Genomic DNA, 14,759 nt, shown 5'->3' with positions numbered 1-14,759 from the left:
AGAGCTGTACAGTCTCTCTGTACACCGGTACATTGAACAATACCTTTGAAGGAAATGCGATAATTTCACTCAAAAGCCTCTTATGCTACATTTAATTACAGCTCAAAATCTTTACAATTTAACTGCAATAAACAATCCTCACATACCTTGATGGGTCTATAGATGACCCTTTCTCCTTCAATCCAGTCCATGGATGTTTTGTTACTGGATGACAAATCAACAGTGCAGAAACAACAACACAATAAAACCAGGGGTTAAAGTGGGCCGGAACGATCCGGAACAGCGTTCCGGCACCTTCGGTTAATAAGTAAATAAATCTGATTGGCAGTTTCATACATAATAATGTCAAGCGAGTTCACAGGGCTGCCAACTCTCACGCATTGACCGTGAGACTCATGCATTTCACACGCTCTCACGCCACAAGTCCATTTTCTCACGCAGTGAAAAACAAATTCATAACTGATAATGTCGCGGCGTGAAAAGAGACACTGACAGCGCACGGACAGACAAGACAGAGCAGCACCGTGCAGCAGCGAGTTATTCAGACCATCTGAATAGCGAGAAATATACACAAATCTATTATATTGTAATTTATTCCCATGCATGCTGCTCAGAGTAATCTCAGTCAGCGGCTCTTCTGCGTCTCTCCCTCTCCTCTCGCGCCGTGCGCACGCAGGCAGGAGGCTTGGTGCAGTTGGAGTGGCTGACCACAGGCAGGAGGCCTGTGGTCAGCCACTCCAACTGCACCAAGCCTGACTGGCCTGCTGCAGGATGTCAGCGATGGGACCTCCATCTGTGGAAAAGAACAGGGCATTCAAATTTAGCGCTGTAGTCAAGACCACCTTAATCGAGTCCAAGTCAATTCCAAGACCAGGTCCAGTTGAGTTCAAGTCAAGACCAGGTCCAAACGGCGTTGAGACCAAGTCAAAGCCAAGACCAAATAGGCAATAAACAGTGTACATGTCTTTCCAAATGTAAAAATAAAGCTTAAGGTGTTTCTTAAGGATCAACAGAGATGATAGCTCTGGACTATACCCTTCAACAGCCGACTAATTAATGTATTTTTTAACGTCATTTGGCCCATGGGGCAAGACCAGCCTCAGAGCCAGGAAAAATAATCAATTGCAAAGGATTACCCAATCAGCAAATAGATCCCGCCCCATTCACTTTGATTGACAGACGGCTGAGACATTATGAAAAGTGACATCATGAAATGAAGAGGAGCAATGAAAAAATAAAAAGGGAAATAAAAGAACCACTTTGAAAAATGTAATTCTGAATAATATCATCATGTAATTGAAAATAAAAGCCATTTGAAAAATAAAAAAGTTTTTATAAAATAAAAATACAACTAAATATAGTCATGTTATTATGAAAACAATTATTATGAAATAATATTGTTTTTAAAAAAAATTTAATTAAAGAATAAAATCAATCAATTATTAATTTATTATTATTATATGATATTATATATTTCTGTATTTATTTATGTAATTATTTATTTTACTGACACATATTTATTTATTTAATTATGGCTAATATGGTCCTCCATAAAAAATGAAATTTAATAGGGAAATAGAGAAAATGAAACTGCAATTTGAAATTGAAGTTAAAGCTGAACAGTGAAACAGAAAATCGAAACTGTAAGAAAAGAATAGAATGGAAGATTTCTGTATATATTATATAATAATATAATATATGTAAATAAATGAACAGCAAATATAAAATATAAAAAACAGTAACTATAAAAATAAAAGGCTAAAAAAAGGTTTTATCAAGTCATTTTTTAGTTTTATCAAGTAGTTTAATTACATTTTTTTCTATTGATGATTACTGCATGGAAAACTATGTATCTATGTATGTGGCTATAAAAATAACTTAGTCAAGCCAACAGAGATGCTTATTTAGGCACGCTTTATTAATATTAACAGATAAGACAGGTGATGGGTCTGGTAACCAGTAACCAGAGCATTATCAGGTTAAACAACTAGCAATGACAGATCCATCAGTACCATGATTCTGTTAGATGGATGGATGTGGATACTTAACAAAAACACAACACATATGTCAAAAAGAATTACATACAGTATTTCAAAAAAGCCAATAAAACAACTTCACAGCTTTACAAACACCACACACAGAGCACAGTTAAGCTCACACACACCGCACATGACTGCATTTTTACATTTCAGAGGAAACAGTGAAATATTTTACCATAAATACAGAATTCTTAGTTTGTAGGTTGGCCACTGCCCTTGGACCAGTCTGTGCATGATCCTTATGCAAAATAACATAAATACAGAATTGAAATGCAATGGCTATACGGTGTGTTTTCTTGGACATGACCAGATAAAACAGGCCCTCAATAGGCAACTAAACAAGCAACATGGAGCTAACCACACTAAATCAAAGTTTCTATCTACACCATGATACATTCAGGGATGTAGTGGAGGGTAAACCCACCAGGTCAGAGTTTACCCACCTTTTTATTTACCACTGCATCACTGGATATATTATATATTTATTGCACACTTACTGTATGCCTCAGCCTCTTTAAAATGGCACTCATGAGTTGTAAACATTAATTCCACTTTAGATCTTTTCCAAGTGATGCTCGGCCTTGATTTAAACAAGTAAATACTTGGCCCATGCTGTTCCTTCAGCTGCAAAACACATCAGACCTCCATCGCCCATTACACATTTAACATCTCAACACACTGACTTCTGCCGCTGAGGTTTACAATAGATACACATGGGCCATCCTGGTATTTGTAGGGTGCACCTTACTCACGAACAATGTTACCATGTCTCTTTATGCCGGTTACCATTACAAAATCATTAATTCTTACCATTTTACAGCCTGTTGACAGTGGAGAGGACCAAATAAAAATAATACCAATTAAAGCTGCACTAGGCAAGATTTTCATGTAAAAATACACCTGTCTTAATCAGCCTAAGTCACAAATTGGGGCTGCAACAGAGAAGAGCGTTCCATCTCCACTAATGAAGACCTGGAGATTCACCCTACTTGCCCAAATACACAGAAGGTGACCAATCAAAACTTAAGAGTGAAATCTAATCTGTCTTCTAAACAGCAGTGAGCAGCGCTCCGTCCAGAGAAAACTGGACTCACCAACATTAGATCTTTTGCCTCTCTCTTCTCTTTGGTATCATTTGGTATAAAGCATCACAGACAAACAGGCAAACATGAGCGTGCTGTGTGCAGTTTACTGACGTCACCTTACAGGATTTCTGAAATAAAGTTCAAACAGTTCTCAAACAGTTACCTCTCTCTGTCATTTGGAGCCGCCAATATGTGAAGTTACCTTGTGCAGCTTTAAATGTTTAAATTTGGTTTACTGATGATCTAAAACTACATGGCTTGGATTGGAATATAAAAGCGGGGGACAGGTGTGTACCCTGCTAGCATGTTTGCAGCTTGTTTTTGCTGCTTAGCCACGCCTCTCCATGTGTATCTTTTGCAACGAGATCACAAGGTCCACATTAGTTTCGTTCGGGGCCGTGGCTGGTTCTCCTTCTTCATTCCCGGGTGCAGGAGGGTCCTTCAGCGGAGGTGGACGGGCAGCCCAGCAGCTCTGCGGGACAGCCTCCAGCAGCAGCCACCTTCTCCTCCGCCCTCAGACACAGCTCCTGCAGGAAGTTGGCCGTCTCCTTCACCAAGTCACTCTCATCGTCTGACAGGGAGCAGAGAAACACAGAGCAATTGCCTTTACTGAACACTGGAGGGCATCCTAAACTGTGGATCCCACTGCACTGTGTCCCACTCTTAGGAGTTACTATTCTGCTGCTGACCTGATACTGTTAAAGGAGAACATTACTGCCTAAGTAACTCCACACTTAACTGTTTTTTTGAGTTTAAACATGTATTTAGGACAATTTTGTTATGAAATACACAAATGCAGTCAAGCCATATGTCATATTGTCAACATTTTAGCACTTATGTGCCATGTTTATCTCACTAAACCTGGTTCAGTTCACCCTCCAGTGGTTAAAAATGTTACCACCCCCAGTCTAAAGGTAGATTTGAGACACTCCATCCCATTCCTCTTCTCACCAACCCAGCCCAACCCCAAATCCCCCTCCTCTACCCCCAATCTTCACGCTCACTTTCCTGCATTTTCCAAAATCACGCAGTAGGTGGAGAAAAGCTCAAACTAGGCGCAAAATTACAGAAAAGCTGTGGTCAGGGAGGAACCCCCATCATATCAGAGGTGAATGACACTGGCTGATATCTGATATTTAATAAAAGCCCACTATTGTGCCAATATACCAACACATCAATGTAACCCTAGCCTGAAATAACACCCATCCCCAGACCCCTCTTTGAGAACCATTGGTGTAAGGTACATAACTGTACAGCACAGATGAAAGGGATAACCTGATGAGCACCTTTCAGTTCTTTCAACCTCGGAGTGTCCTTCTCCTGGTCCACGCCCTGCTCCTGAGGAGATCTGCACATCTTTTTATGGGTGAACCAGTGGAGCCTTTGGCACGTCAAGCTACAATAAGTCACCTCCAAGACAAACATAAACAAGGTAGATGACCAGGTGATCATTCAAAATGGAAATTTGATGAACTTATATTAAATGTTAGTGGCTTTTATGAGACGCCCACTTACTGTTTTGCAAAGGGAGCATCTCTTCTCTGCTCCCCTCTCCCCACATGTAGCACAGTAGTCGGCATCCACAAAGGCCATCTGACCTGTCAGGGCCTGGGTTAATACTGAGAACGCTGTTGGGTCATTGCCCTGAAAACAAGACACAATGGTATGTTAAAATGACATAAACTATAGTTATTAAAGGGGCATTAAATCTATGATTTCTGTCAGCCTCTATCAGTGACTAGTAGGAATTTGAACAACATTGGGAATATCTTAGAACTCCAATGGGTGGGGAGTTTTTGCTCTAAATCACAGTACAGGCCAGAAAGCCAGAAATCTCAACAGCTGGCCAGGTAATTGTTGAGTCATTGGTGTTAATCAACAACCCTATCAACCTCCACAGATATATTATTGTCATTTTGTGCACAGTAAATTTTGTGGACAGTAAAAATCTTACTTATTGCTCCTTTAAAATGAAATGTACAGAGACCAAAAACTGTCTAGACCAAAAACGGGGCAAATCATCTAAAGAAAATCTTTGTTCTGTAAAACCTCCATTGGATTTTCTTGAAAAATCAAGACTGGTTGGTTTGAGAGACATCAGGTTTTATAAGATATTGGGAATGATGCATATAAAAACAAAATGTGCATAGTCTCAGCTAGATTTCAGAAAGCTTTGAAATTTAACTATATTAACTTCACTTACAATCTCCACTGGTGCAATACTCTTCACCAGCTGTTGAAGGAGTGTGGCCTCGCAGTAAGGAAACTTCCTGATGCAGTCGCGGATGAACTTCTCCTGGTATTGTGGAAAGCCATCGCTGTCCCGTCCTTTCAGCAGGCTTTGACATAAGAGCAAATAACCAAGTGGAGGACAATAAAAGCGGAAATCTGTACAATATAACATTCCAATAATAAGAGATAGAATTTTTAGGATGGATGGAGCAACACTACACTCGGAAGCCTCACCTCCTGACAAGTGCATCTAGCTTGTCGTCACGCTCCTGAAGGAAGACCAGGCATTTCTGCAGCACGCAGCTGATGTAGTGTATCTTCATGGCCAGGACCTCATTCATGTCCTGCTGCTTCACGCACTGCTCGCACAGCAGGTCCATCACCCGGTAACACTTCTCCAGAGCCGCCACGTCCACCAGCAGAGGGTTCTCCTTCACCAGCATGACCATCTGACAGTTTGGAGTTTTACAATCATTTCTTGGAGGCAGAGCTGCTCCGGAGGCAGAAATAATCTCATTGAAACCTCAATGGGTGGAGCCAAAGAACAACAGTTTCTCTGGCTAATATCGGAAGAAGCAGAAGAACGCAATGACATCTTGTTGCTACAAGGGTTCACATGTTTAGCACCCACATCCAAAATTATCCCAGTTAAAAGGCGAGAGGTAAGAGAGGAGGAAGCTAATATTATGAAGCCTAGTGCTATAGATATTATTATATAATATAGCCATACTAAGTTATCTATGTTAGCTAGTTAGCTTAGCTGACCTTCCAAGTTCAAACTAACCATACTAGCCTATAGCTATCTAGGTAAACTAGTTAGCTAGCTGCTGACCTTCCAACATCATCAATGCCATAGTCATGAATGAATAAAAAAGAAGCCATTTATGTTTCTATTTCTATTTTGACTAGAGCTCCTCCTTTGCCATCCAGCTTTACCAGTTAGCTAACTTGCGCTTGGAAAAACTGGTTCTTTGAGGTTTTACTCAACCAGTGAGATTATTTCAGCCTCCAGAGCAGCTCTGCCTCTGAGAAATGTTTGCATATAACTTAAACTATAATCTGCAGCCATCTGACAGAGGGCCCCTCAGTACAAAGTTAGTATATACAGTAAATGTCTTTATAATCTACTTTAAATTCTGAAAAGGGAGCAGAGAGGGAGCAAAGAGTCTATCCAGAAGTTTTTCATTTCATATTGTGTTATTCATAGCTTATTCATAGTAAGCTGTTAACACTGCATTGCTTACATGTGGCACACTGTAGGCAATAGTGAAAGAAACCAGATACTAATCTCATATTTTGGAATGGAGCCCTGTAGAGGTCAAATAAAGGAATGTAAAGAACTTTCCCACTGTCATTGCTGTCAAGCGTAGTTCAGTATATAAGCAAAAATAATATAAATGTATTTATGTACGGACAAACCATAATATGAAGTAATGGTTAAAATCACAATAATTTACCCTAAAGAAAACACAGCAGAATCCACAATGAAACACTAAAGAGTCTCATATACAAATTTGCTCTAACGCAAAGACTTGTAAAACTGAGACTTTGGCTACGTTCACACTGCAGGCCTTCATGCTCAATTTCAAATTGCTGCTTATATTTGTTTTTTTTGGATGACTGTTCATATCTATTCTGGGATGTAGCCCATATCTGATACCAATATGAACTGACAGCGATGTCAAAAAGACGTGTGTGCAAAGTAACAATAATAAGACACACCCGTGACAAAGTCACATCTGTTTTTGTGCCAGGGACTTCAATATTCAATATTCATTTTAATCAAAATTGTTCTTAACACATTTTGACCACAGTATGCATCTTTGAGTTTTGACTGAATTGAGGCATCTCTCCCAAATACCAATCAAGTCGCTATTTGTCTTCCTTTCCATTGTTGTGTCTACTTGTTCCAATCCGAGTGTTCAAATACTTTTAACACATGTAGGTCGCATGCCTCAGGACCAGATGTTGTAGCACATATCCATGTAGTTCAGATCAGAATTGGAAAAAATGTGACTCTGTGCTGCTTTTTGCTGTTCACACCGGTTAGAAAACATCAGATCTGAATCAGAATTGGGACACTTTCAGCTGCAGTGGGAACGTAGAACGTACCTGAAAGACCTTCACACTGTCTGTTCTGACTCATTAACCTTCATTAATGGGCTAATGTGACTCCTAAGGTGTCCTTATATGCATATACCTAGAAGCTTAAAAGCAAATTCCATTGTTGTGGTTTTTATTGTTACAAACACGATCTACATACACCGACTGCTGCTAATACTCACTAATGCTTATTCATGTTAGGGATTCTGCTGTCAAGGGGACATGAGCTGTGTTCCCACTGTGTCCTGCCTTCACTCCCAGTCAGTCAGATATATTTAGATGAAGCTAAAGAGGGAAGGGTGCCACAGTGGTCGCTGTGGACTGAAGCGGAGCCAACGCCGGTCACGTGGACCTCGCGGAATTCAAAGGGCACTAGGCTATCCAAGCCCTACTGTGAAATGAAGATGCTTCTTTAGCACTCCCATTATATCTCACCATCATGCTCCACGAGCAAGAGTACACCACAGCATCCATGAATTTGTCATTCATACTGTTGAGCTCTTAAATACTGGCAAAATAAACATGATGCCAGGAAGTAAAATAGTAGGAAGTAAAATAGTAGGAATTGTGTGATTTAGCTTAGATTTTGTTTTCACTTCTCTTTTCAATCTAACTACAACATGGGTCTCAAGCTCGCGGCCCGCGGGCCAATTGCGGCCCGCGAGACGATATTTTGTGGCCCCCACCTTAATATGAAAGTTTAATGTTAGTGCGGCCCGCGAGTTTTATATGGATGGCACTTTACAGTATTGTGTGCGGAGCTGAACGAACCTACCAATCACGGTGGGGTATATGGCTCTCGGGGGTGGGACATCAACCGGGCTTGATGCAAGCAGAGAAACATTTCTCAATGAGTGAAAGTTACAGCAGCGTTGCCATGGAGAGTTTTCTTCCGTGCCTGGCTGGCTGCCTCGTTTCTATTGGGCACACGCGGACATTCGTCCCAGCTCGCTGCGTTCACAACACTTCCAAAAAAAAGTTTTTTAAGTTGCTGCCCAGCGGGACATTATACGTATATATGTCTCTCTCTGACAAAATAAATCAAAGTGATGCGTACGCGGCGGGATAAAAGAAAAGTAAGGAACTCAATGTAGCCTAATGTAGTCTGCAGTCACATAGCGACACCTGTCCGTCGGCGATAACAGTCCCCGGTAAACCGGACCAATTATAGGGTCGCACCGTTATTTGTGGGTCATTATTTTTTATTTGCATCGCGCTATTTGCATTGCCTCACACGATGAACACTACTAGGTGAGTGGAAAAGCAGACAAGCTTGGGCAATTTTTGAGAGAATTGACCCCCAGCTTCCCTGAGCTTTCCCGAATGTTCAAGCGGACCATGTGCCTTTTTGGGAGCACATACTTGTGCGAAAAGCTCTTCTCCACCTTGAACTTCAATAAGTCCAAGTACAGGTCCAGACTTACTGATAATCATCTTCAAGCCATACTGAGGGTCTCAACTGCTTCCTCCCTCAAGCCAAATGTGGCTCAGCTATGCGAGAGGAAGCGCTGCCAGGTCTCTAGCAGCAAGGAGTAGGCAAGAGAAGCCATGTTCAGAACAGTTCATGTTCTTCAATGTTCCATTCATGTTCAGGACAATTCATATTCAGAAGAACCCATTGAGGTTAAAGAGCTGTTAATAAAGACGTTTAAATCTTATTTTGTGTTAAAAAATAAAAATAAAGACATTTGAGAAGATTGGAATTTTTTTAACAAAGCTTTTCTTGTGGAATACCTGATGCGGCCCAGCCTCACCCAGACTCTGCCTCCAGCGGCCCCCAGGTAAATTGAGTTTGAGACCCCTGAACTACAAAAATGGCTCCCATAGGTATTGAAGGTTTATTCTCTTCATCATTTATTTGACTTTTACTTGTCCGGGGAAAGTTGACAGAACTCGTGTTGTTTTCCAGCAACACCCTGCTTCACATTCAAAGCGTTCCGCACATTCACACTGACTAGTACAACCAGTCTTCCCCACCCACATTTTCCCAGCCAGTTTGGGAATTCGAAGCAGTCACCTTGTCACAAGCCTTCTTCTCTAAGCTCTAGGCTACCACTGCCCCAACAAATGATACACTTATCAAAGGAAATACTGTAGAGATGGGACAATAAGCTTTTCTCACGATACGATACGCAAAATGGGGTTCACAATTCGATACAAACATGATAAGATGTAATAAATAAAAGTTACGTGACGACAAAGTCTGACTGTGCAGAATTATGTTTATTTCTGGTCCACAAATCTTTCTAGCAATGGAATTGGCTCGCTAGAATGTAAACAATAATTTAAAAATGTTGTTACAAAGTGACAATAATATAATTTGGATGGAGAGCTTGTGAAATTGTGATGGTCAAGAGTCTCATTTGTGATTACTACAGCAGAATAAAATGGAGCTAATATCACCATTCATTTTTCTGCCCCACGATACGTATTGTCACATTTTCGTATTGCGCTATATTGAATTTCGATATATTGTCCCATCACTTAAATAATGCACTCCTTCTTTCTCCTGCAGTTCGACGATGCATTCAGTAACTATCCTCAGTTGATTTTGTATTGGTGACCTAGAGTACCAACCAAGAGTTTAATGCATAACTTTCTTACCTATAGAGCTGAAACATCAGGTTCCAGAAGTAAATTTCCCATCCATTTATTTCTATAGGGAATTTGATTATGAGCTGTAACGTTTTAACAGTGTAAGGTCGACTTATCATGAGCTGTCAGAGTGGGGAACTCTATGTTCCTGTAGAAGCTGTCAGTTAAGGTGATTTCTACTTTATTGTTAAGTAATGTTTTGCGTTTGTTGTGAGTTCCTGGTGAAATTGTACACTGCTCACAAGCCTTAGAAAGTTCCCACCAATCGGAGAGGTCGCTTTTACCATAGAAAAATTACCTGCTTTAAAGTTGTGCGTGGTTATTGAGGGAAAACTCTTAGTTAATGGCCTATTATTGTAGAATATGGCAATGCAGAATAAACCATTAATAAGTGCTTTATAATGAATAATAATAAAGAGCCAATGTGCTACTAATATGCATGCTAATAAGCAACTAGTTAATGGTGAATATGTGTACCTTAATATAAAGTGTTACCATATTATATTTTATTATATTATATTAACTAGTATCACTGTTGAAAAATAAAAAGATAACGTCACTAACAATGCTGTACGGGATGATGTATACCCTTGCCTTTTTTCATTTTTCATATCAGATATTTTTTCTGAATCTGTTCTTATAAGCTCTTGATTCATCTGGTAGCTGGCTGGTTCGGTTCAAAGCTAAAAACTGTATATATTGGGATTTTCTGAAATGTCTATGGAGAAAATAAATGGGATATTTACCTCTGGAACCAGGGCCACTGAAAGCCAGAGGTGGAAAGTAACTAAGTACATTTACTCAAGTAACTCAAGTGACTTAAGTACAATTTTGAGGTACTGACACTTTACTTGAGTATTTGTAGTGAGACTTTATACTTTTACTCCACTACATTTCAGAGGGAAATATTGTACATTTTACTACATTTATTTTATTTACTACATTTATCTGACTGTTGTAGTTACCGATTATTTTGCAGAATAAAGTTTTACATGCAATAAGCTCATAAAATATGTTGCATTGTTTGAGTTTAAACTCCCCAACAGTATGGAGTAGTTTGACCTACAACATTAAAATACTTCTTACAGGTTAATGCATGGATAATTTAACACTCTGTTCTTCAGAATGAGTACTTTTCCTTTTGATCCTTAAGTACATTTTACTGCTAATAATTCTATACTAATACTTAAGTAAACTTTTGAATACAGGACTTTTACTTTTAATGAAGTATTTTTCCATTGTGGTATTGCTACTTTTACTTAAGGATTTGAGGACTTTTTCCACCACTGCTGAAAGCCGGAGCGCGCCTGTTTCAGCTCTATAGCGGGCCTCACCTTGACAGGGTTGAGGTTGGTCGTCATGATGATCTTGTGCAGCGGTCCTGCCAGTTTGGGAGGCAGCTTGGGCTCCCTCTCCAGCCCCTGGGGTTTGGTGTAGTACTCCAGCCTCGCCCGAGAGAAGAAGTTGTTGATCACCTTGACGCAGTCGTGCTGGCCTGGAGAGAGGGAAACGAAACCGTGGTCGGCCCTGACTGTCGCCAACCAACTAACAGCGTCAGTCCGCTGATGATCACGCTCGGTGTGTCTCACCCACAAAAGCCGCCATCTGAGCCGCAGTGCGACCCACAGAGTTCACCAGGTCCCTCTCCGCTCCCGCGTCCAGCATCATAGTGGTGATGTCTGTCTTCCCTGGTGGTAAAATCAGACAAATACTACTGATTACTCATTGCAATCTGCATCCTATCTCTTAATATGGCTCCTTTGTTATCAGTTTAGCCATGGCAGTTAAGGTATGGAGTGAATTTTGGTTCAATATTCAGAAATACATGTTTCAAAACTAGGTGTACAATTTTTAACAATAATAATGAAAAACAAAGCTGTATAATTTTAGTCATTTTAACTTATCTAGTCATTTTAACCAAATAAATCACCAGTCCAGAGTACATAGTAGGTATACCTGGAATCAGGAACAATATTTAATAATACAAAATCATATCTAACAATACAAATATTCTCACATTTGGGTGCGAGAGACAAAATCTCATCAAATGGGGTCTGTGGCTCTAATGTGAACTAAATTAGTGGTTCTCTAGGCTGTACATGTACATACACTACACAGAGACACACAGTGGTACCTGACAGGCCGGCGAACATGAGGGCAGTGTATCCATATTCATGCTGGTTGCAGTTGACGTCCGCCCCGTGCTGCAGCAGCAGCCAACACATATCTGCCTTGCCCTTATAAGCTGCGTGCATCAGCGGAGTCATGCCATACTAGATAAAGGGGAGAGAGGCAACATTTGAGAGCGAAGGTTCATTTCATATTTGCATTGTAAATATGAAGTAAGTTAAAAAAAAACGGGTTCAAGTCCCAACTCATGACATGAAGTTTTCTAGTGAGTGAAGTTTTCATTTTCAGAGAACATTTTTCATATTTAACTTTACTTTAACCAGAACCTAACCCTAACCTTAACAAAATTGTTTTAGTTTCCTAACCTCAACCAAAGTTGTTTACTTGCCAAAAATGAACCAATAGCTAACCTTTTTACATGACACACAGGTGTGTCCAATTTGTGTTATTGTCACATAATCCTTTTATAGTGGAGGAACCTAATCTTCACAGAATTCATGTCCACAACATGTAATCTGCATTTCAGAGTTCGTGCTCATTTCACAAAATTTGATGAGACTGTGTTGAAAATGTATCCTTTTCCCCAGAATAGGCACAAATAATGCTATCAGAAGATTACAAATAATAATGAATGAAATTCATCAGACATTTCCTGTATTTGTAAGTTTTCATGATTTTGTTTTCAAATCTATTATGGCTCAGGATGAGAATAATGTTCTTCATGATGTTTTGCAAATAAATGCAGTTTAGTTAAAAGTTGAATTGAATTAGTTTAATTGAATGAATGTGAAGACTAAGTCGTCACAATACTAGACTCTGATTGGCCGACAGCATCAGCTCCTCTAACTCAGATGCTGCAAACAGGCCTGATTGGACGGATTTCAGTCATTATTTAGTGAGGAGTTTTGAAAATGCAACTTTTAACTTTAACCATTCAAACAAAATCCAATTTTAACAATGTCTTCATGAAACATCTTTGACCATCTATGTATATAAATAGAGGAAAAATGGAATTCCTATAATACGGGACCTTTAAACCTTACACACACAAAACATTGTTACAAAACAGTGTTACTGTGTGAGTAGTGATGTCAAGCTGTGTCCACACACCTGATCTTGACAGCAGACTCTTGTGAAGCAGGCCGCCTGAAGGAGCCTGTGTGTTACATCTAGTGGCACGACGCTATTATCAAATACCTTGAAGGACTGCATCCGCCTCTCGAGAGTCGCCTCCATATGTCTCCGTAACAATGGACAACATATGCTACAGTTCCATAACTGCTGCTTTATGGAGCAATTGTGGGGGGGGGGGGGGGGGGGCAACGTCGTTTTCATTACGCAACACAACCCCTGTACATGTAATTATCGAGATATTATCGTATATCGCGATAATTTTGACCAAGATAATCGTACTATGACATTTTCATATGGGCACAGGTCTAAACAATACTGACAATCATTTATACTCAACTACTAAAACAACTAAAACTAAAGCAGCATTCCACTTTTTTTCCCTCTGAGACCTTCCTACCTCATCCAAACAGTTCACTCGTATGTCTTTGCTTGCAAGCATCTGGGCCACCTCCTGTACATTACCTGCACAAAACAAAAAAATTACAATTACAGTTCAGACTAAAGTGGGGAATGACATAATGATATATTCTCTGCATTGTGTTGTTTGGGGTTTGGACATTAGAGCAAGAAACAGCAACAACAGGAGATGGGAAATTGAATAAAAGCAAATGTATAATTGAAAGGATAATTTTCTTGTTTATTTATATGATATTTAGGTGTTTTATGCCTGACTGTGGTAGAGAAGATGGTTTAGTTCACTGGTAATTGCTCATTTACAGTAGCCTTCTTAATGCAAAATGAATGTATTTCAAAATTCTTGTTCAAATCACTGTAAATGAATATAAACACTGATGATTTTGCCCTAAATCTCAAACATGTTGCACTGGCTTTTCAATACTCCTCTGTCATTTCTCAGTTACTTGTGAAGACTGTGTGACTATTATCAGACAATCAAACTATGCATATGCATTATTAGTTTGTCTTGGTAAAAAGAGAAACCAGAATGCATCAAAACAAGAATTATTCTTTACCATATAAAGTGAATGGCTGTATATCATTAAAACCAAGGGGTGATTTGAATAAATGTAATCAAAAATGTATATCCATCCATCATCATAGATCATCATAGCAATGATAAGAGAAAATCAGACAGATTGAAGAAAGCTAAAATCATGTTTTTGTTTTTTTATCACAAAACTTTCCAGTCATCAATACTTACCAGCAGCAATAACTTGTAGGATTTTCCTCTCGGATGCTGACAGATCACCCTTCATAGGCGCAGCCATCCTCTGCTCTGAGCTCTGTTCTGTTGTCAAAGTGTTAAATCTTTGCTGCTGGCACTGTGATAGTAAAGGTGTGCTGATAAACCAGGGAGGACACTCAGCCAATTTAGACAACGGGCACCGCGGGGAGAGGAGCCAGCCTCGGAACATACCACTATGGAAAACAAAGGGGGAGCCACGTGTATTCCGCCAAATAGAAACTGCTCAAACGGTTCTCT

The 14,759-nt window shown here is 39.8% G+C and overlaps 1 protein-coding gene across 1 annotated transcript; it reads right to left on the bottom strand.

The window, feature by feature from the left end:
* Window positions 1-2,937: 2,937 nt before the first annotated feature.
* LOC139927154 (ankyrin repeat and MYND domain-containing protein 2) lies at window positions 2,938-14,544 on the bottom strand. Its single transcript, XM_071919183.1, has 10 exons — window positions 14,478-14,544; window positions 13,716-13,780; window positions 12,189-12,327; window positions 11,644-11,742; window positions 11,389-11,549; window positions 5,591-5,805; window positions 5,328-5,463; window positions 4,640-4,768; window positions 4,411-4,534; window positions 2,938-3,695 (listed from the first exon to the last, which is right to left on the bottom strand). The coding sequence occupies exons 1-10, from the start codon at window positions 14,542-14,544 to the stop codon at window positions 3,541-3,543; spliced, it is 1,290 nt and encodes a 429-aa protein (XP_071775284.1). The 3' UTR covers window positions 2,938-3,540.
* Between the last annotated feature and the right edge of the window lie 215 nt (window positions 14,545-14,759).

Source organism: Centroberyx gerrardi, chromosome 19 (genome assembly GCF_048128805.1).
Source record: "Centroberyx gerrardi isolate f3 chromosome 19, fCenGer3.hap1.cur.20231027, whole genome shotgun sequence".
NCBI lineage: Eukaryota > Metazoa > Chordata > Actinopteri > Beryciformes > Berycidae > Centroberyx > Centroberyx gerrardi.
Note: the sequence above shows the minus strand (reverse complement) of the source record. Positions and strands in the feature narration are given on the sequence as shown.